The sequence below is a fragment of the Oncorhynchus kisutch genome, linkage group LG29 (assembly GCF_002021735.2).
Source record: "Oncorhynchus kisutch isolate 150728-3 linkage group LG29, Okis_V2, whole genome shotgun sequence".
Lineage (NCBI taxonomy): Eukaryota > Metazoa > Chordata > Actinopteri > Salmoniformes > Salmonidae > Oncorhynchus > Oncorhynchus kisutch.
Window position 1 is genome coordinate 42,027,190 of NC_034202.2, and position 24,117 is coordinate 42,051,306.

At 48.2% G+C, this 24,117-nt stretch overlaps 1 protein-coding gene across 5 annotated transcripts in view; it reads left to right on the forward strand.

The window, feature by feature from the left end:
* bicdl2 (BICD family like cargo adaptor 2) overlaps positions 1–24,117 on the forward strand; it is a 62,241-nt gene that overhangs the window by 13,470 nt on the left and 24,654 nt on the right. For 2 of the 5 annotated variants that reach the window (XM_031809596.1, XM_031809595.1), the window contains exons 3-8: positions 1,653–1,868; positions 2,680–2,796; positions 2,985–3,131; positions 3,691–3,891; positions 5,793–5,867; positions 8,583–8,665. In XM_031809596.1, the coding sequence (XP_031665456.1) occupies positions 1,653–1,868; positions 2,680–2,796; positions 2,985–3,131; positions 3,691–3,891; positions 5,793–5,867; positions 8,583–8,665 (839 nt within the window). The remainder of the gene's footprint in view (positions 1–1,652; positions 1,869–2,679; positions 2,797–2,984; positions 3,132–3,690; positions 3,892–5,792; positions 5,868–8,582; positions 8,666–24,117) is intronic. The other 3 variants (XM_031809598.1, XM_031809597.1, XM_031809599.1) reach the window with 2 other exon arrangements.

Consider the following 24,117-nt stretch of genomic DNA (forward strand, 5'->3'; position numbering starts at 1 on the left):
ACAGGTAGAGGAGAGACCACTGACACAGACAGGTAGAGGAAAGACAACTGACACAGACAGGTAGAGGATAGACAACTGACGCAGACAGGTAGAGGAGAGATAACTGACACAGACAGGTAGAGGAGAGACAACTGACACAGACAGGTAGAGGATGGACAGCTGACACAAACAGGTAGAGGAGAGACAACTGACAGAGACAGGTAGAGGAGAGATAACCGACACAGACAGGTAGAGGAGAGATAACTGACACAGACAGGTAGAGGAGAGATAACTGACAGAGAGCAGATAACTGACACAGACAGGTAGAGGCAAGATACCTGACACAGACAGGTAGAGGAGAGATAACTGACAGATAGCAGATAACTGACACCGACAGGTAGAGGCAAGATACCTGACACAGACAGGTAGAGGAGAGATAACTGACACAGACAGGTAGAGGAGAGATAACTGACAGAGAGCAGATAACTGACACAGACAGGTAGAGGAGAGATAACTGACAGAGAGCAGATAACTGACACAGACAGGTAGAGGAGAGACCACTGACACAGGCAGGTAGAGGAGAGATAACTGACAGAGAGCAGATAACTGACACAGACAGGTAGAGGAGAGATTACTGACACAGACAGGTAGAGGAGAGACAACTGACACAGACAGGTAGAGGAGAGATAACTGACACGGACAGGTAGAGGAGAGATAACTGAGACAGACAGGTAGCGGAGAGATAACTGACACAGACAGGTAGATGAGAGACAACTGATACAGACAGGTAGAGGAGAGATACCTGACAGAGAGCAGATAACTGACACAGACAGGCAGAGGAGAGATAACTGACAGAGAGCAGATAACCGACACAGACAGGTAGAGGAGAGATAACTGACACAGACAGGTAGATGAGAGACAACTGACACAGACAGGTAGAGGAGAGATAACTGACAGAGAGCAGATAACTGACACAGACAGGTAGAGGAGAGACCACTGACACAGATGGGTAGAGGAGAGATAACTGACAGAGAGCAGATAACTGACACAGACAGGTAGAGGAGAGATAACTGACACAGACAGGTAGAGGAGAGACAACTGAAACAGACAGGTAGAGGAGAGATAACTGACAGAGAGCAGATAACTGACACAGACCGGTAGAGGAGAGATAAATGACACAGACAGGTAGAGGTGAGATAACTGACACAGACAGGTAGAGGAGAGACAACTGACACAGACAGGTAGAGGAGAGATAACTGACACGGACAGGTAGAGGAGAGATAACTGACACAGACAGGTAGAGGAGAGATAACCGACACAGACAGGTAGATGAGAGACAACTGACACAGACAGGTAGAGGAGAGATAACTGACACCGACAGGTAGAGGAGAGATAATTGACAGAGAGCAGATAACTGACACAGACAGGTAGAGGAGAGACAACTGACACAGACAGGTAGAGGAGAGACAACTGACACAGACAGGTAGAGGAGAGACAACTGACACAGAGAGACAGACAGCTAAGAGAGAACCAGTGTTTTAGGAGCAACGATGTATAGATGTAGTGTTTTCTGTGGTTGTGACTGTATGTGTGTGCATGTGTGTGTGTGCGTGTGTGATTGTGTGTGTATGTGTGTGCATGTGTGTGCGTGTGTGGTTGTGTGTGTGTGTCAGGTCCTGCAGCAGGAGAAGCATGTTCTCCGGAGGAGATTGGAGGTATGTGAGCTGTCGTCACAACAGAGAGAGGCGGAGCTAACCTCCGAACTCTCCTCTTTACTGGCCGAGCTGGACCGACATCACAGCCGGGGGCAGGGCCAGAAGCGGGAGGAGAACACACAGCTGACTGAGCTGGCCAATCACAACCACCGCCTGGTGGAAGAGTTGGCAGAGGTACAGACAAGCACACACATAGATGAGTTCCAGGCTGACTACATTGTAGACGCCTGCTAGATCTCACTCCTGGAAAGGGGTTTAACGAGGGTGGCCACACCAGATCCAGTGGAATAGTTGACGTTCGTCCAGGTCACAAGGACATTGGGAGATGTCTTCAAACCTTCAAACTGTGGTGTGGCACACAATTGGTTGATGCAATGCAACTTCTTCAATGTAGTCAGACAGGAACTCGACCACGGTCTGTGGAATGGAATGTAGACCAGCCAGCTGAATCAACCACACCTACATTAATCACACGTCAGACAGACAACACAATACATCTCGTTCTCGCCTCTCCTCCCTCTCTCCCTCCCTGTCCTCCCCCCTCCCCCCCCCTTTCTCCCTCCCCTCCGCTCCTCCCTCCTCCTCCCTCCCTGTCCTCCCCCCTCCCTCCTCTCCTCCCTCCCTGTCCTCCCCCCTCCCTCCTCTCCTCCCTCCCTCCTCTCCTCCCTCCCTGTCCTCCCCCCTCCCTCCTCTCCTCCCTCCCTCCTCTCCTCCCACCCTGTCCTCCCCCCTCCCTCCTCTCCTCCCTCCCTCCTCTCCTCCTACCCTGTCCTCCCCCTCCCTCCCTCCTCCCACCCTGTCCTCCCCCTCCCTCCTCTCCTCCCTCCCTCCTCTCCTCCTACCCTGTCCTCCCCCCTCCCTCCTCTCCTCCCACCCTGTCCTCCCCCCTCCCTCCTCTCCTCCCTCCCTCCTCTCCTCCTACCCTGTCCTCCCCCTCTCCTCCCTCCCTGTCCTCCCCCCTCCCCATCCTGTTCTACTCCCCCAGGCGGTGTCAGTAGAACACTCATTACGTGTGGAACTCCGTTCACTCCGAGAAGAGATGGAAGACTCCTCCCTCAGCAAAACCATTAGTTCTACACAACTAGACAACACACAAGCAGAGGTACACACACACACACACGCACGCACACACACACACACACACACACACACACACACACACACACACACACACACACACACACACACACACACACACACACACACACACACACACACACACACACACACACACACACACACACACACTCCTCCCTCTCTCCTCTCATCCCTCTCTCCTCTCCTCTTCAGAACAGGGTGTTGAAGGAGAGGCTGGGTAATATGGAGGAACAGTTGAGGCTGTGGCAGGAGGACTGTGATAGGCTGAGAGGAGAGAGGGAGAGGCAGAGAGAAAGACTGACAGATCTACAGACCAATCTGCGAGAGAGAGAAGCCCAGGTGAGAACACAGTGGGTGGGTCTTGGAGGGACTGGGTTGATTGCTTAATTTGGATGTAGGTGGAGGGACATTGGGGATAGAGACAGGGAGTAGGGTGGGGGATTGGGAGGGACATTGGGATAGAGACAGGGAGTAGGAGGGGGGGTGGGGGGAGGGACATTGGGGATAGAGACAGGGAGTAGGGTGGGGGGGGGGGGGTGACATTGGGGATAGAGACATGGAGTAGGGTGGGGAGGTGGGAGGGACATTGGGATAGAGACAGGGAGTAGGGTGGGGGGGGAGTGACATTGGGGATAGAGACATGGAGTAGGGTGGGGAGGTGGGAGGGACATTGTGATAGAGACAGGGAGTAGGGTGGGGGGGGGGGGGGAGGGACATTGGGGAAAGAGTCAGGGAGTAGGGTAGGGGGGTGGGAGGAACTAACCCTGCTAACCCAAGCCTGTGTGTGTGTGTGTGTGTGTGTGTGTGTGTGTGTGTGTGTGTGTGTGTGTGTGTGTGTGTGTGTGTGTGTGTGTGTGTGTGTGTGTGTGTGTGTGTGTGTGTGTGTGTGTGTGTGTAGTTGGAGCAGGAACAGAGTGTGGTGTTTGAGTTGCGGACACTGAGCCGTTCTCTAGAGCGGAGAGTCCAGAGGCTGGAAGAGGACACCAGTCTGGATGACACACACACTTACACACACCCTCTGTCCCTGCTCAGTGAGATACAGCAGACTCAGGTACTCACACCCCCTCTGTCCCTGCTCAGTGAGATACAGCAGACTCAGGTACTCACACACCCTCTGTCCCTGCTCAGTGAGATACAGCAGCCTCAGGTACTCACACACCAGTGGAGGCTGCTGAGGGAAGGACGGCTCCTAATAATGTCTGGAACGGAGCAAATGGAATGGCATCAAAAACATGGAAACCATGGAAACCATGTATTTGACACCATTCAACTGATTTGGCTCCAGCCAATTCCACAAGCCTGTCCTCCCCAATTAAGGTGCCACCAACCTCCTTTGGCACACAAACTAAAATACTAACAGCCTGTTTTCTGTACCGTTTTTAAAGACTGGAAAGCAGTGGAGTAATGCAGTGCTATATCACAGTTCACTGTTACAGACTTTTAAAGGTTATTTATGGTTGAGCCCACTGCACAGCGTTCATCATGAATGTGATCTTTGTGAACGTCTAAGTTAAGGCCTTAAAAAAGGTTGTTGGCTGTATAGTGACTTGCACTATAGAGGGGTTAGCTGACAACGGCACGAAAACAATGCACTCTCTTCAAAGTCAGTAAGGTGTTGTGATTCTGGATCGCCACATAGCTAACAACAATGACAAGACCCTGCCATGTGGCCTGTTTCAGCTAGTATCATCTTGTTCTTGTTTTGACTGATTTCATAACAATATGCTAATATGGCTTTTCGATAGCTAACCAATAACACTAAGGAGAGACAACAAGTGCTCATTGTACAAATATATTTATGTTTTCAACAAACATTTGAGACTAAATATAGTTTACATGTTGTCATCAGTTTAAGCCAACCCCGTCTGTTTTGCCACATAGTTGCGCCCGCCTCAGTTTTGTTGCTAAACAACCAACCCCTCTATAGCACAGCTAGGATGGAATCTCCGACACCTCTATAGCACAGCTAGGATGGAATCTCCGACACCTCTATAGCACAGCTAGGATGGAATCTCCGACACCTCTATAGCACAGCTAGGATGGAATCTCCGACACCTCTATAGCACAGCTAGGATGGAATCTCCGACACCTCTATAGCACAGCTAGGATGGAATCTCCGACACCTCTATAGCACAGCTAGGATGGAATCCCAGACCCCTCTATAGCACAGCTAGGATGGAATCTCCGACACCTCTATAGCACAGCTAGGATGGAATCCCAGACCCCTCTATAGCACAGCTAGGATGGAATCTCCGACACCTCTATAGCACAGCTAGGATGGAATCTCGAGCTTATTTTGTACTGTTGTTTTTATGACAGTTTGTGTTGTTGTTATGACAGTGCGTGTTGTTGTTGTTATGCCAGTGTATGTTGTTGTTGTCATGACAGTTTGTACTGTTGTTGTTATGACAGTGTGTGTTGTTGCTATGACAGTGTGTCTTGTTGTTATGATAGTGTGTGTTGTTGATATGACAGTGTGTCTTGTTGTTGCTATGACAGTGTGTGTTGTTGTTATATTAGTGTGTGTTGTTGCTATGACAATGTTTGTTGTTGTTATGACAGTGTGTGTTGTTGTTATTGCAGTGTTTGTTGTTGTTATGACAGTGTGTGTTGTTATTACGACAGTGCGTGTTGTTGCTATGACAGTGTGTGTTGTTGCTATGACAGTGTGTGTTGTTGTTATGACAGTGTGTGTTGTTGTTATGACAGTGTGTGTTGTTGTTGCTATGACCATGTGTGTTGTTGCTCTGACAGTGTTTGTTGTTGTTATGACAGTGTGTGTTGTTGTTATGACAGTGTTTGTTGTTGTTATGACAGTGTGTGTTGTTGCTCTGACAGTGTTTGTTGTTGTTATGACAGTGTGTGTTGTTGTTATGACAGTGTGTGTTGTTGTTATGACAGTGTGTGTTGTTGCTATGACAGTGTGTGTTGTTGCTATGACAGTGTGTGTTGTTGCTATGACAGTGCGTTGTTGCTATGACAGTGTGTCTTGTTGTCCAGGCTACAGAGACACTGTTGGCCCACTCTACCATCCTACAAGACAAAGACCAGGAGATAGACACACTGAGAGAAAAGGTGAGTTAATACACACACACATGTAAAGGACATCACTCTGCTTGTATTGCGAGTACCACGTCCCCCTCTTTCGGCTCAGGCCTTACACACCGCCCTCCTTGACAACATTCCAACGGGTTGAGACTCCCAAAAGCTACCTCTTGCTATGTGGAAATTGTTTTAAAAAGGTCCTATCAGGGATAATTTTGCTATTTGATTTTGAAGACCACTATATGGAGCAACAGATAGTACTCCTAAAGGAGGTTTATTCTGTCTGTCCTTTATCAGAGCGATATAAGAAAGATCAGAAAACATATATATTTTTTGTTGATGTATTTAACCCCTAATTTTTTGTTACTAAAGTCTCAATATATACTGTACTTCCATTAGTTCTTTCAACTGGTACCTGGGGACATTCAAGCCTCTGGGCATCCTAGAGCAAAACAACCAATATGTATGTGTTTGTGAGAGTCTCACCTTTCCACAGTAGTTAATATTTTAATAGTTTGTAGGACAAACCGTTCAGAAGCTAAAAATAATTTTGTGAGAAGACCGATTTTCGGGATGTCTCATGGTCTGACAGACATCACTCTAGCTCTGTCACCTTTCACCACAGATGGGATGTCTCATGGTCTGACAAACATCGCTCTAGCTCTGTCACCTTCCACCACAGATGTCTCATGGTCTGACAGACATCGCTCTATCTGTCACTTTTCACCACAGATGTCTCATGGTCTGACAGACATCGCTCTAGCTCTGTCACCTTCCACCACAGATGTCTCATGGTCTGACAGACATCGCTCTAGCTCTTTCACCACAGATGTCTCATGGTCTGACAAACATCGCTCTAGCTGTCACCTTCCACCACAGATGTCTCATGGTCTGACAGACATCGCTCTAGCTCTTTCCCACAGATGCGGAAGTGTGACATAGGCGGATATGGTGGATTGAGTCACATCCAATGAAAAAGAACAGATACTGTGTCTCTATCTTAAATTGAAAGATTTTAATGGGGATTTTATTTATTATACTAATTCGATTTCTGAGGACATCGACCTTAGGGGATTAATGGAAGCTTCTCTAATGTCAAACATGGAAAGTGTGGTGTACCACAGGGCAGCTCTCTAGGCCCTCTACTATTTTCTATTTTTACCAATGATCTGCCACTGGCATTAAAAAAAGCATGTGGGTCCATGTATGCTGATGATGCCACTAAGCACAAACCAGATGGGATGGCATATCGCTGCAGAATGCTGTGGTATCCATGCTGGTTAAGTGTGCTTTGATGGACTGTCATTTATCTTTGCTTATTTAAGCTTATTTAAGTGTGTAATGCTGTCATCAAGGCAAAGGGTGGCTACTTTGAAGAATCTCAAATATAAATAATGTTTTTATTTGTTTAACACTTTTTACATGATTCCATGTGTTATTTCATAGTTTTGATGTCTTCGCTATTATTCTACAACGTAGAAAATAGTAAAAAAAACACACAAAAAATGAATGAGTAGGTGTAGGTGTAGGTGAGTAGGTGTAGGTGTGTCCAAACGTTTGACTGGCACTGGATGTAAATTGTAGTCTTTTGTCTATAATGTATTTTTAGTTTAATGTTGGAGCCAGGTAAGACTCGCTGTCTTACCTCTCTAACACACGTACCTCTCTCTAACCTCTCTCTAACACATTAACCTCTGTCTAACCTCTCTCTAACCTCTCTCTAACCTCTCTCTAACACATTAACCTCTGTCTAACCTCTCTCTAACCTCTCTCTAACCTCTCTCTAACCTCTCTCTAACACACTAACCTCTCTCTAACCTCTCTCTAACACATTAATCTCTGTCTAACCTCTCTCTAACACACGTATCTCTCTCTAACCTCTCTCTAACCTCTCTCTAACACATTAACCTCTCTCTAACACATTAACCTCTCTCTAACCTCTCTCTAACCTCTCTCTAACACATTAACCTCTGTCTAACCTCTCTCTAACCTCTCTCTAACCTCTCTCTAACACACGAACCTCTCTCTAACACATTAACCTCTCTCTAACACACTAACCTCTCTCTAACACACTAACCTCTCTCTAACACATTAACCTCTCTCTAACCTCTCTCTAACCTCTCTCTAACCTCTCTCTAACACACTAACCTCTCTCTAACACTCTCTAACACACTAACCTCTCTCTAACCTCTCTCTAACACGCTAACCTCTCTCTAACACACTAACCTCTCTCTAACACACTAACCTCTCTCTAACACACTAACCTCTCTCTAACACGCTAACCTCTCTCTAACACACTAACATCTCTCTAACACACTAACCTCTCTCTAACACACTAACCTCTCTCTAACACACTAACCTCTCTCTAACACACTAACCTCTCTCTAACACACTAACCTCTCTCTAACACACTAACTTCTCTCTAACACACTAAGCTCTCTCTAACACACTAACACCTCTCTCTAACACACGCTCCTCTCTCTAACCTCTAACATCTCTCTAACCTTTCTCTAACACACAGACCTCTCTGTAACACACTAACCTCTCTCTAACCTCTCTCTAAGCTCTCTCTAACCTCTAACCTCTCTCTAACATCTCTCTAACACACTAACCTCTCTCTAACACACTAACCTCTCTCTAACCTCTCTCTAACACACACACCTCTCTCTAACCTCTCTCTACCTCTCTCTAACACACTAATCTCTCTCTAACCTCTCTCTAACCTCTCGCTCTTGTTCTCCTCAGCTATGCTCCAGAGAGGCGGAGCTTGATTCTCTGAGGGAGGAGCTACAGCCATTCAGGAGCTGTCAAGGAAAACCCAGCTACAGGTACACCCGTATGCACTCACACACACTTACACACACTTACACACACACACTCACACACACTTACACGCACTCACACACACACACACTCATACTCACACACACACTCACACTCAGGCTGGTAATGTGAGCCATTACCAGCCTTTCAAAGGACTTCATGTCTACAGACGCGAGTGCTACGGGTCGGTAGTCATTTAGGCAGGTTACCTTGGTGTTCTTGGGCACAGGGTTGGTATTACAGACTCAAACAGGGACAGGTTGGTACTACAGACAGGGACAGATTGGTACTACAGACAGGGACAGGTTGGTATTACAGACTCAGACAGGGACAGGTTGGTATTACAGACTCAGACAGGGACAGGTTGGTACTACAGACAGGGACAGGTTGGTACTACAGACAGGGACAGGTTGGTATTACAGACTCAGACAGGGACAGGTTGGTACTACAGACTCAGACAGGGACAGGTTGGTATTACAGACTCAGACAGGGACAGGTTGGTATTACAGACTCAAACAGGGACAGGTTGGTATTACAGACTCAGACAGGGACAGGTTGGTATTACAGACTCAGACAGGGACAGGTTGGTATTACAGACTCAGACATGGACAGGTTGGTACTACAGACTCAGACAGGGACAGGTTGTATTACAGACTCAGACAGGGACAGGTTGGTATTACAGACTCAGACAGGGACAGGTTGGTACTACAGACAGGGACAGGTTGGTACTACAGACAGGGACAGGTTGGTATTACAGACTCAGACAGGGACAGGTTGGTACTACAGACTCAGACAGGGACAGGTTGGTATTACAGACTCAGACAGGGACAGGTTGGTATTACAGACTCAAACAGGGACAGGTTGGTATTACAGACTCAGACAGGGACAGGTTGGTATTACAGACTCAGACAGGGACAGGTTGGTATTACAGACTCAGACATGGACAGGTTGGTACTACAGACTCAGACAGGGACAGGTTGTATTACAGACTCAGACAGGGACAGGTTGGTATTACAGACTCAGACAGGGACAGGTTGGTATTACAGACTCAGACAGGGACAGGTTGGTATTACAGACAGGGACAGATTGGTACTACAGACAGGGACAGGTTGGTAAAATAGACTGAGACATGGACAGGTTGGTATTACAGACTCAGACATGGACAGGTTGGTATTACAGACAGGGACAGGCTGGTACTACAGACTCAGACAGGGACAGGTTGGTATTACAGACTCAGACAGGGACAGGTTTGTATTACAGACTCAGACAGGGACAGGTTGGTATTACAGACTCAGACAGGTTGGTATTACAGACTCAGACAGGGACAGGTTGGTATTACAGACTCAGACAGGGACAGGTTGGTATTACAGACTCAGACAGGGACAGGTTGGTATTACAGACTCAGACATGGACAGGTTGGTATTACAGACTCAAACAGGGAAAGGTTGGTACTACAGACAGGGACAGATTGGTACTACAGACAGGGACAGGTTGGTACTACAGACTCAGACAGGGACAGGTTGGTACTACAGACTCAGACAGGGACAGGTTGGTACTACAGACTCAGACAGGGACAGGTTGGTACTACAGACTCAGACAGGGACAGGTTGGTATTACAGACTCAAACAGGGACAGGTTTGTATTACAGACTCAGACAGGGACAGGTTGGTACTACAGACTCAGACAGGTTGGTAATTACAGACAGGGACAGGTTGGTATTACAGACTCAGACAGGGACAGGTTGGTATTACAGACTCAGACAGGGACAGGTTGGTATTACAGACTCAGAAAGGGACAGGTTGTATTACAGACTCAAACAGGGACAGGTTGGTACTACAGACTCAGACAGGGACAGGTTGGTATTACAGACTCAGACAGGGACAGGTTGTATTACAGACTCAAACAGGGACAGGTTGTATTACAGACTCAGACAGGGACAGGTTGGTACTACAGACTCAGACAGGGACAGGTTGGTACTACAGACAGGGACAGGTTGTATTACAGACTCAGACAGGGACAGGTTGGTACTACAGACTTAGACCGGGACAGGTTGGTACTACAGACAGGGACAGATTGGTATTATAGACTCAGACAGAGACAGGTTGGTATTACAGACTCAGACAGGGACAGGTTGGTATTACAGACTCAGACAGGGACAGGTTGGTATTACAGACTCAGACAGGGACAGGTTGGTATTACAGACTCAGACAGGGACAGGTTGGTATTACAGACTCAGACAGGGACAGGTTGGTACTACAGACAGGGACAGGTTGGTATTACAGACTCAGACAGGGACAGGTTGGTACTACAGACTCAGACAGGGACAGGTTGGTATTACAGACTCAGACAGGGACAGGTTGGTATTACAGACTCAGACAGGTTGGTACTACAGACAGGGACAGGTTGGTACTACAGACTCAGACAGGGACAGGTTGGTATTACAGACTCAGACAGGGACAGGTTGGTATTACAGACTCAGACAGGGACAGGTTGGTACTACAGACTCAGACAGGGACAGGTTGGTACTACAGACAGGGACAGGTTGGTAGTACAGACTCAGACAGGGACAGATTGGTATTACAGACTCAGACAGGGACAGGTTGGTACTACAGACTCAGACAGGGACAGGTTGGTATTACAGACTCAGACAGGGACAGGTTGTATTACAGACTCAAACAGGGATAGGTTGGTACTACAGACTCAGACAGGGACAGGTTGGTATAACAGACTCAGACAGGGACAGGTTGTATTACAGACTCAAACAGGGACAGGTTGGTACTACAGACTCAGACAGGGACAGGTTGGTATTACAGACTCAGACAGGGACAGGTTGTATTACAGACTCAAACAGGGACAGGTTGTATTACAGACTCAGACAGGGACAGGTTGGTACTACAGACTCAGACAGGGACAGGTTGGTACTACAGACAGGGACAGGTTGTATTACAGACTCAGACAGGGACAGGTTGGTACTACAGACTTAGACCGGGACAGGTTGGTACTACAGACAGGGACAGATTGGTATTATAGACTCAGACAGAGACAGGTTGGTATTACAGACTCAGACAGGGACAGGTTGGTATTACAGACTCAGACAGGGACAGGTTGGTATTACAGACTCAGACAGGGACAGGTTGGTATTACAGACTCAGACAGGGACAGGTTGGTATTACAGACTCAGACAGGGACAGGTTGGTACTACAGACAGGGACAGGTTGGTACTACAGACTCAGACAGGGACAGGTTGTATTACAGACTCAGACAGGGACAGGTTGGTATTACAGACTCAGACAGGGACAGGTTGGTATTACAGAATCAGACAGGGACAGGTTGGTATTACAGACTCAAACAGGGACAGGTTGGTACTACAGACTCAGACAGGGACAGGTTGGTATTACAGACTCAGACAGGGACAGGTTGGTATTACAGAATCAGACAGGGACAGGTTGGTACTACAGACAGGGACAGGTTGGTACTACAGACTCAGACAGGGACAGGTTGTATTACAGACTCAGACAGGGACAGGTTGGTATTACAGACTCAGACAGGGACAGGTTGGTACTACAGACAGGGACAGATTGGTACTACAGACTCAGACAGGGACAGGTTGTATTACAGACTCAGACAGGGACAGGTTGGTATTACAGACTCAGACAGGGACAGGTTGGTACTACAGACAGGGACAGATTGGTACTACAGACTCAGACAGGGACAGGTTGGTATTACAGACTCAGACAGGGACAGGTTGGTACTACAGACTCAGACAGGGACAGATTGGTATTACAGACTCAGACAGGGACAGGTTGGTATTACAGACTCAGACAGGTTGGTACTACAGACAGGGACAGGTTGGTACTACAGACTCAGACAGGGACAGGTTGGTATTACAGACTCAGACAGGGAAAGGTTGGTTTTACAGACTCAGACAGGGACAGGTTGGTATTACAGACTCAGACAGGTTGGTACTACAGACAGGGACAGGTTGGTACTACAGACTCAGACAGGGACAGGTTGGTATTACAGACTCAGACAGGGACAGGTTGGTATTACAGACTCAGACAGGGACAGGTTGGTACTACAGACTCAGACAGGGACAGGTTGTATTACAGACTCAGACAGGGACAGGTTGGTATTACAGACTCAGACAGGGACAGGTTGGTACTACAGACAGGGACAGATTGGTACTACAGACTCAGACAGGGACAGGTTGGTATTACAGACTCAGACAGGGACAGGTTGGTACTACAGACTCAGACAGTGACAGATTGGTATTACAGACTCAGACAGGGACAGGTTGGTATTACAGACTCAGACAGGTTGGTACTACAGACAGGGACAGGTTGGTACTACAGACTCAGACAGGGACAGGTTGGTATTACAGACTCAGACAGGGACAGGTTGGTTTTACAGACTCAGACAGGGACAGGTTGGTATTACAGACTCAGACAGGTTGGTACTACAGACAGGGACAGGTTGGTACTACAGACTCAGACAGGGACAGGTTGGTATTACAGACTCAGACAGGGACAGGTTGGTATTACAGACTCAGACAGGTTGGTACTACAGACAGGGACAGGTTGGTACTACAGACTCAGACAGGGACAGGTTGGTATTACAGACTCAGACAGGGACAGGTTGGTATTACAGACTCAGACAGGTTGGTACTACAGACAGGGACAGGTTGGTACTACAGACTCAGACAGGGACAGGTTGGTATTACAGACTCAGACAGGGACAGGTTGGTATTACAGACTCAGACAGGGACAGGTTGGTACTACAGACTCAGACAGGGACAGGTTGGTATTACAGACTCAAACAGGGACAGGTTTGTACTACAGACTCAAACAGGGACAGGCTGGTACTACAGACTCAGACAGGGACAGGTTGGTACTACAGACTCAGACAGGGACAGGTTGGTACTACAGAGAGGGACAGGTTGGTAGTACAGACTCAGACAGGGACAGATTGGTATTACAGACTCAGACAGGGACAGGTTGGTACTACAGACTCAGACAGGGACAGGTTGGTATTACAGACTCAGACAGGGACAGGTTGTATTACAGACTCAAACAGGGACAGGTTGGTACTACAGACTCAGACAGGGACAGGTTGGTATTACAGACTCAGACAGGGACAGGTTGTATTACAGACTCAAACAGGGACAGGTTGGTACTACAGACTCAGACAGGGACAGGTTGGTATTACAGACTCAGACAGGGACAGGTTGTATTACAGACTCAAACAGGAACAGGTTGTATTACAGACTCAGACAGGGACAGGTTGGTACTACAGACTCAGACAGGGACAGGTTGGTACTACAGACAGGGACAGGTTGTATTACAGACTCAGACAGGGACAGGTTGGTACTACAGACTTAGACCGGGACAGGTTGGTACTACAGACAGGGACAGATTGGTATTATAGACTCAGACAGAGACAGGTTGGTATTACAGACTCAGACAGGGACAGGTTGGTATTACAGACTCAGACAGGGACAGGTTGTTATTACAGACTCAGACAGGGACAGGTTGGTATTACAGACTCAGACAGGGACAGGTTGTATTACAGACTCAAACAGGAACAGGTTGTATTACAGACTCAGACAGGGACAGGTTGGTACTACAGACTCAGACAGGGACAGGTTGGTACTACAGACAGGGACAGGTTGTATTACAGACTCAGACAGGGACAGGTTGGTACTACAGACTTAGACCGGGACAGGTTGGTACTACAGACAGGGACAGATTGGTATTATAGACTCAGACAGAGACAGGTTGGTATTACAGACTCAAACAGGGACAGGTTGGTATTACAGACTCAGACAGGGACAGGTTGGTATTACATACTCAGACAGGGACAAGTTGGTATTACAGACTCAGACAGGGACAGGTTGGTATTACAGACTCAGACAGGGACAGGTTGGTACTACAGACAGGGACAGGTTGGTACTACAGACTCAGACAGGGACAGGTTGTATTACAGACTCAGACAGGGACAGGTTGGTATTACAGACTCAGACAGGGACAGGTTGGTATTACAGACTCAGACAGGGACAGGTTGGTATTACAGACTCAAACAGGGACAGGTTGGTACTACAGACTCAGACAGGGACAGGTTGGTACTACAGACTCAGACAGGGACAGGTTGGTATTACAGACTCAGACAGGGACAGGTTGGTACTACAGACAGGGACAGGTTGGTACTACAGACTCAGACAGGGACAGGTTGTATTACAGACTCAGACAGGGACAGGTTGGTATTACAGACTCAGACAGGGGCAGGTTGGTACTACAGACAGGGACAGGTTGGTACTACAGACTCAGACAGGGACAGGTTGTATTACAGACTGAGACAGGGACAGGTTGGTACTACAGACTCAGACAGGGACAGGTTGGTATTACAGACAGACAGGGACAGGTTGGTACTACAGACTTAGACCGGGACAGGTTGGTACTACAGACAGGGACAGATTGGTATTACAGACTCAGACAGAGACAGGTTGGTATTACAGACTCAGACAGGGACAGGTTGGTATTACAGACTCAGACAGGGACAGGTTGGTATTACAGACTCAGACAGGGACAGGTTGGTATTACAGACTCAGACAGGGACAGGTTGGTACTACAGACTCAGACAGGGACAGGTTGGTACTACAGACTCAGATTGGGACAGGTTGGTATTACAGACTCAGACAGGGACAGGTTGGTACTACAGACAGGGACAGGTTGGTACTACAGACTCAGACAGGGACAGGTTGGTATTACAGACTCAAACAGGGACAGGTTGGTACTACAGACTCAGACAGGGACAGGTTGGTACTACAGACTCAGACAGGGACAGGTTGGTATCACAGACTCAGACAGGGACAGGTTGTATTACAGACTCAGACAGGGACAGGTTGGTACTACAGACTCAGACAGGGACAGGTTGGTATTACAGTCTCTGACAGGGACAGGTTGGTATTACAGACTCAGACAGGTTGGTACTACAGACAGGGACAGGTTGGTACTACAGACTCAGACAGGGACAGGTTGGTATTACAGACTCAGACAGGGACAGGTTGGTATTACAGACTCAGACAGGGACAGGTTGGTACTACAGACAGGGACAGGTTGGTACTACAGACAGGGACAGATTGGTACTACAGACTCAGACAGGGACAGGTTGGTATTACAGACTCAGACAGGGACAGGTTGGTACTACAGACTCAAACAGGGACAGGTTTGTACTACAGACTCAAACAGGGACAGGTTTGTACTACAGACTCAAACAGGGACAGGTTGGTACTACAGACTCAGACAGGGACAGGTTGGTACTACAGACTCAGACAGGGACAGGTTGTATTACAGACTCAGACAGGGACAGGTTGGTATTACAGACTCAGACAGGGACAGGTTGGTACTACAGACAGGGACAGATTGGTACTACAGACTCAGACAGGGACAGGTTGTATTACAGACTCAGACAGGGACAGGTTGGTATTACAGACTCAGACAGGGACAGGTTGGTACTACAGACAGGGACAGATTGGTACTACAGACTCAGACAGGGACAGGTTGGTATTACAGACTCAGACAGGGACAGGTTGGTACTACAGACTCAGACAGGGACAGATTGGTATTACAGACTCAGACAGGGACAGGTTGGTATTACAGACTCAGACAGGTTGGTACTACAGACAGGGACAGGTTGGTACTACAGACTCAGACAGGGACAGGTTGGTATTACAGACTCAGACAGGGAAAGGTTGGTTTTACAGACTCAGACAGGGACAGGTTGGTATTACAGACTCAGACAGGTTGGTACTACAGACAGGGACAGGTTGGTACTACAGACTCAGACAGGGACAGGTTGGTATTACAGACTCAGACAGGGACAGGTTGGTATTACAGACTCAGACAGGGACAGGTTGGTACTACAGACTCAGACAGGGACAGGTTGTATTACAGACTCAGACAGGGACAGGTTGGTATTACAGACTCAGACAGGGACAGGTTGGTACTACAGACAGGGACAGATTGGTACTACAGACTCAGACAGGGACAGGTTGGTATTACAGACTCAGACCAGGGACAGGTTGGTACTACAGACTCAGACAGTGACAGATTGGTATTACAGACTCAGACAGGGACAGGTTGGTATTACAGACTCAGACAGGTTGGTACTACAGACAGGGACAGGTTGGTACTACAGACTCAGACAGGGACAGGTTGGTATTACAGACTCAGACAGGGACAGGTTGGTTTTACAGACTCAGACAGGGACAGGTTGGTATTACAGACTCAGACAGGTTGGTACTACAGACAGGGACAGGTTGGTACTACAGACTCAGACAGGGACAGGTTGGTATTACAGACTTCAGACAGGGACAGGTTGGTATTACAGACTCAGACAGGTTGGTACTACAGACAGGGACAGGTTGGTACTACAGACTCAGACAGGGACAGGTTGGTATTACAGACTCAGACAGGGACAGGTTGGTATTACAGACTCAGACAGGTTGGTACTACAGACAGGGACAGGTTGGTACTACAGACTCAGACAGGGACAGGTTGGTATTACAGACTCAGACAGGGACAGGTTGGTATTACAGACTCAGACAGGGACAGGTTGGTACTACAGACTCAGACAGGGACAGGTTGGTATTACAGACTCAAACAGGGACAGGTTTGTACTACAGACTCAAACAGGGACAGGCTGGTACTACAGGACTCAGACAGGGGACAGGTTGGTACTACAGACTCAGACAGGGACAGGTTGGTATACAGACAGGGACAGGTTGGTAGTACAGACTCAGACAGGGACAGATTGGTATTACAGACTCAGACAGGGACAGGGTTGGTACTACAGACTCAGACAGGGACAGGTTGGTATTACAGACTCAGACAGGGACAGGTTGTATTACAGACTCAAACAGGGACAGGTTGGTACTACAGACTCAGACAGGGACAGGTTGGTATTACAGACTCAGACAGGGACAGGTTGTATTACAGACTCAAACAGGGACAGGTTGGTACTACAGACTCAGACAGGGACAGGTTGGTATTACAGACTCAGACAGGGACAGGTTGTATTACAGACTCAAACAGGAACAGGTTGTATTACAGACTCAGACAGGGACAGGTTGGTACTACAGACTCAGACAGGGACAGGTTGGTACTACAGACAGGGACAGGTTGTATTACAGACTCAGACAGGGACAGGTTGGTACTACAGACTTAGACCGGGACAGGTTGGTACTACAGACAGGGACAGATTGGTATTATAGACTCAGACAGAGACAGGTTGGTATTACAGACTCAGACAGGGACAGGTTTGGTATTACAGACTCAGACAGGGACAGGTTGGTATTACAGACTCAGACAGGGACAGGTTGGTATTACAGACTCAGACAGGGACAGGTTGGTATTACAGACTCAGACCAGGACAGGTTGTATTACAGACTCAAACAGGAACAGGTTGTATTACAGACTCAGACAGGGACAGGTTGGTACTACAGACTCAGACAGGGACAGGTTGGTACTACAGACAGGGACAGGTTGTATACAGACTCAGACAGGGACAGGTTGGTACTACAGACTTAGACCGGGACAGGTTGGTACTACAGACAGGGACAGATTGGTATTATAGACTCAGACAGAGACAGGTTGGTATTACAGACTCCAAACAGGGGACAGGTTGGTATTACAGACTCAGACAGGGACAGGTTGGTATTACAGACTCAGACAGGGACAAGTTGGTATTACAGACTCAGACAGGGACAGGTTGGTATTACAGACTCAGACAGGGACAGGTTGGTTACTACAGACAGGGACAGGTTGTACTACAGACTCGAGACAGGGACAGGTTGTATTACAGACTCAGACAGGGACAGGTTGGTATTACAGACTCAGACAGGGACAGGTTGGTATTACAGACTCAGACAGGGACAGGTTGGTATTACAGACTCAAACAGGGACAGGTTGGTACTACAGACTCAGACAGGGACAGGTTGGTACTACAGACTCAGACAGGGACAGGTTGGTATTACAGACTCAGACAGGGACAGGTTGGTACTACAGACAGGGACAGGTTGGTACTACAGACTCAGACAGGGACAGGTTGTATTACAGACTCAGACAGGGACAGGTTGGTATTACAGACTCAGACAGGGGCAGGTTGGTACTACAGACAGGGACAGGTTGGTACTACAGACTCAGACAGGGACAGGTTGTATTACAGACTGAGACAGGGACAGGTTGGTTACTACAGACTCAGACAGGGACAGGTTGGTATTACAGACAGACAGGGACAGGTTGGTACTACAGACTTAGACCGGGACAGGTTGGTACTACAGACAGGGACAGATTGGTATTACAGACTCAGACAGAGACAGGTTGGTATTACAGACTCAGACAGGGACAGGTTGGTATTTACAGACTCAGGACAGGGACAGGTTGGTATTACAGACTCAGACAGGGACAGGTTGGTATTACAGACTCAGACAGGGGACACGGTTGGTACTACAGACTCAGACAGGGACAGGTTGGTACTACAGACTCAGATTGGGACAGGTTGGTATTACAGACTCAGACAGGGACAGGTTGGTACTACAGACAGGGACAGGTTTGGTACTACAGACTCAGACAGGGACAGGTTGGTATTACAGGACTCAAAACAGGGACAGGTTGGTACTAAGACTCAGACAGGGACAGGTTGGTACTACAGACTCAGACAGGGACAGGTTGGTATCACAGACTCAGACAGGGACAGGTTGTATTACAGACTCAGACAGGGACAGGTTGGTACTACAGAACTCAGACAGGACAGGTTGGTATTACAGTCTCTGACAGGGACAGGTTGGTATTACAGACAGGGACAGGTTGGTACTACAGACTCCGACAGGACAGGTTGGTATTACAGACTCAGACAGGACAGGTTGGTATTACAGACTCAGACAGGGACAGGTTGTACTACAGACAGCGGACAGGTTGGTACTACAGACAGGACAGTTGGTTACTACAGACTCAGACAGGGACAGGTTGTATTACAGACTCAAACAGGGACAGGTTGTATTACAGACTCAGACAGGGACAGGTTGTGGTACTACAGACTCAGACAGGTACAGGTTGGTACTACAGACAGGACAGGTTGTATTACAGACTCAGACAGGGACAGGTTGGTACTACAGACTCAGACAGGGACAGGTTGGTACTACAGACAGGGACAGGTTGGTATTACAGACTCAGACAGGGACAGGTTGGTATTACAGACTCAGACAGGGACAGGTTGGTATTACAGACTCAGACAGGGACAGGTTGGTATTACAGACTCAGACAGGGACAGGTTGGTATTACAGACTCAGACAGGGACAGGTTGGTATTACAGACTCAGACAGGGACAGGTTGGTACTACAGACAGGGACAGGTTGGTACTACAGACTCAGACAGGGACAGGTTGTATTACAGACTCAGACAGGGACAGGTTGGTATTACAGACTCAGACAGGGACAGGTTGGTATTACAGACTCAGACAGGGACAGGTTGGTATTACAGACTCAGACAGGGACAGGTTGGTACTACAGACTCAGACAGGGACAGGTTGGTATTACAGACTCAGACAGGGACAGGTTGGTATTACAGACTCAGACAGGGACAGGTTGGTACTACAGACAGGGACAGGTTGGTACTACAGACTCAGACAGGGACAGGTTGTATTACAGACTCAGACAGGGACAGGTTGGTATTACAGACTCAGACAGGGACAGGTTGGTACTACAGACAGGGACAGGTTGGTACTACAGACTCAGACAGGGACAGGTTGTATTACAGACTCAGACAGGGACAGGTTGGTATTACAGACTCAGACAGGGACAGGTTGGTACTACAGACAGGGACAGATTGGTACTACAGACTCAGACAGGGACAGGTTGGTATTACAGACTCAGACAGGGACAGGTTGGTACTACAGACTCAGACAGGGACAGGTTGGTATTACAGACTCAGACAGGGACAGGTTGGTATTACAGACTCAGACAGGTTGGTACTACAGACAGGGACAGGTTGGTACTACAGACTCAGACAGGGACAGGTTGGTATTACAGACTCAGACAGGGACAGGTTGGTTTTACAGACTCAGACAGGGACAGGTTGGTATTACAGACTCAGACAGGTTGGTACTACAGACAGGGACAGGTTGGTACTACAGACTCAGACAGGGACAGGTTGGTATTACAGACTCAGACAGGGACAGGTTGGTATTACAGACTCAGACAGGGACAGGTTGGTACTACAGACTCAGACAGGGACAGGTTGTATTACAGACTCAGACAGGGACAGGTTGGTATTACAGACTCAGACAGGGACAGGTTGGTACTACAGACAGGGACAGGTTGGTACTACAGACTCAGACAGGGACAGGTTGGTATTACAGACTCAGACAGGGACAGGTTGGTACTACAGACTCAGACAGGGACAGGTTGGTATTACAGACTCAGACAGGGACAGGTTGGTATTACAGACTCAGACAGGTTGGTACTACAGACAGGGACAGGTTGGTACTACAGACTCAGACAGGGACAGGTTGGTATTACAGACTCAGACAGGGACAGGTTGGTTTTACAGACTCAGACAGGGACAGGTTGGTATTACAGACTCAGACAGGTTGGTACTACAGACAGGGACAGGTTGGTACTACAGACTCAGACAGGGACAGGTTGGTATTACAGACTCAGACAGGGACAGGTTGGTATTACAGACTCAGACAGGTTGGTACTACAGACAGGGACAGGTTGGTACTACAGACTCAGACAGGGACAGGTTGGTATTACAGACTCAGACAGGGACAGGTTGGTATTACAGACTCAGACAGGTTGGTACTACAGACAGGGACAGGTTGGTACTACAGACTCAGACAGGGACAGGTTGGTATTACAGACTCAGACAGGGACAGGTTGGTATTACAGACTCAGACAGGGACAGGTTGGTACTACAGACTCAGACAGGGACAGGTTGGTATTACAGACTCAAACAGGGACAGGTTTGTACTACAGACTCAAACAGGGACAGGTTGGTACTACAGACTCAGACAGGGACAGGTTGGTACTACAGACTCAGACAGGGACAGGTTGGTACTACAGACAGGGACAGGTTGGTATACAGACTCAGACAGGGACAGATTGGTATTACAGACTCAGACAGGGACAGGTTGGTACTACAGACTCAGACAGGGACAGGTTGGTATTACAGACTCAGACAGGGACAGGTTGTATTACAGACTCAACAGGGACAGGTTGGTACTACAGACTCAGACAGGGACAGGTTGGTATTACAGACTCAGACAGGGACAGGTTGTATTACAGACTCAGACAGGGACAGGTTGGTACTACAGACTCAGACAGGGACAGGTTGGTATTACAGACTCAGACAGGGACAGGTTGTATTACAGACTCAAACAGGGACAGGTTGTATTACAGACTCAGACAGGGACAGGTTGGTACTACAGACTCAGACAGGGACAGGTTGGTACTACAGACAGGGACAGGTTGTATTACAGACTCAGACAGGGACAGGTTGGTACTACAGACTCAGACAGGGACAGGTTGGTACTACAGACAGGGACAGGTTGGTATTACAGACTCAGACAGGGACAGGTTGGTATTACAGACTCAGACAGGGACAGGTTGGTATTACAGACTCAGACAGGGACAGGTTGGTATTACAGACTCAGACAGGGACAGGTTGGTATTACAGACTCAGACAGGGACAGGTTGTATTACAGACTCAAACAGGGACAGGTTGTATTACAGACTCAGACAGGGACAGGTTGGTATTACAGACTCAGACAGGGACAGGTTGGTACTACAGACAGGGACAGGTTGTATTACAGACTCAGACAGGGACAGGTTGGTACTACAGACTCAGACAGGGACAGGTTGGTACTACAGACAGGGACAGGTTGGTATTACAGACTCAGACAGGGACAGGTTGGTATTACAGACTCAGACAGGGACAGGTTGGTATTACAGACTCAGACAGGGACAGGTTGGTATTACAGACTCAGACAGGGACAGGTTGGTATTACAGACTCAGACAGGGACAGGTTGGTATTACAGACTCAGACAGGGACAGGTTGGTACTACAGACAGGGACAGGTTGGTACTACAGACTCAGACAGGGACAGGTTGTATTACAGACTCAGACAGGGACAGGTTGGTATTACAGACTCAGACAGGGACAGGTTGGTATTACAGACTCAGACAGGGACAGGTTGGTATTACAGACTCAAACAGGGACAGGTTGGTACTACAGACTCAGACAGGGACAGGTTGGTACTACAGACTCAGACAGGGACAGGTTGGTATTACAGACTCAGACAGGGACAGGTTGGTACTACAGACAGGGACAGGTTGGTACTACAGACTCAGACAGGGACAGGTTGTATTACAGACTCAGACAGGGACAGGTTGGTATTACAGACTCAGACAGGGACAGGTTGGTACTACAGACTCAGACAGGGACAGGTTGGTATTACAGACTCAGACAGGGACAGGTTGGTATTACAGACTCAGACAGGGACAGGTTGGTACTACAGACAGGGACAGGTTGGTACTACAGACTCAGACAGGGACAGGTTGTATTACAGACTCAGACAGGGACAGGTTGGTACTACAGACTCAGACAGGGACAGGTTGGTATTACAGACTCAGACAGGGACAGGTTGGTATTACAGACTCAGACAGGGACAGGTTGGTACTACAGACTCAGACAGGGACAGGTTGGTACTACAGACTCAGACAGGGACAGGTTGGTATTACAGACTCAGACAGGGACAGGTTGGTACTACAGACAGGGACAGGTTGGTACTACAGACTCAGACAGGGACAGGTTGTATTACAGACTCAGACAGGGACAGGTTGGTATTACAGACTCAGACAGGGACAGGTTGGTACTACAGACAGGGACAGGTTGGTACTACAGACTCAGACAGGGACAGGTTGTATTACAGACTCAGACAGGGACAGGTTGGTACTACAGACTCAGACAGGGACAGGTTGGTATTACAGACTCACAGGGACAGGTTGGTACTACAGACTCAGACAGGGACAGGTTGGTACTACAGACAGGGACAGGTTGGTATTACAGACTCAGACAGGGACAGGTTGGTATTACAGACTCAGACAGGGACAGGTTGGTATTACAGACTCAGACAGGGACAGGTTGGTATTACAGACTCAGACAGGGACAGGTTGGTATTACAGACTCAGACAGGGACAGGTTGGTACTACAGACTCAGACAGGGACAGGTTGGTACTACAGACTCAGACAGGGACAGGTTGGTATTACAGACTCAGACAGGGACAGGTTGGTACTACAGACAGGGACAGGTTGGTACTACAGACTCAGACAGGGACAGGTTGGTATTACAGACTCAGACAGGGACAGGTTGGTACTACAGACTCAGACAGGGACAGGTTGGT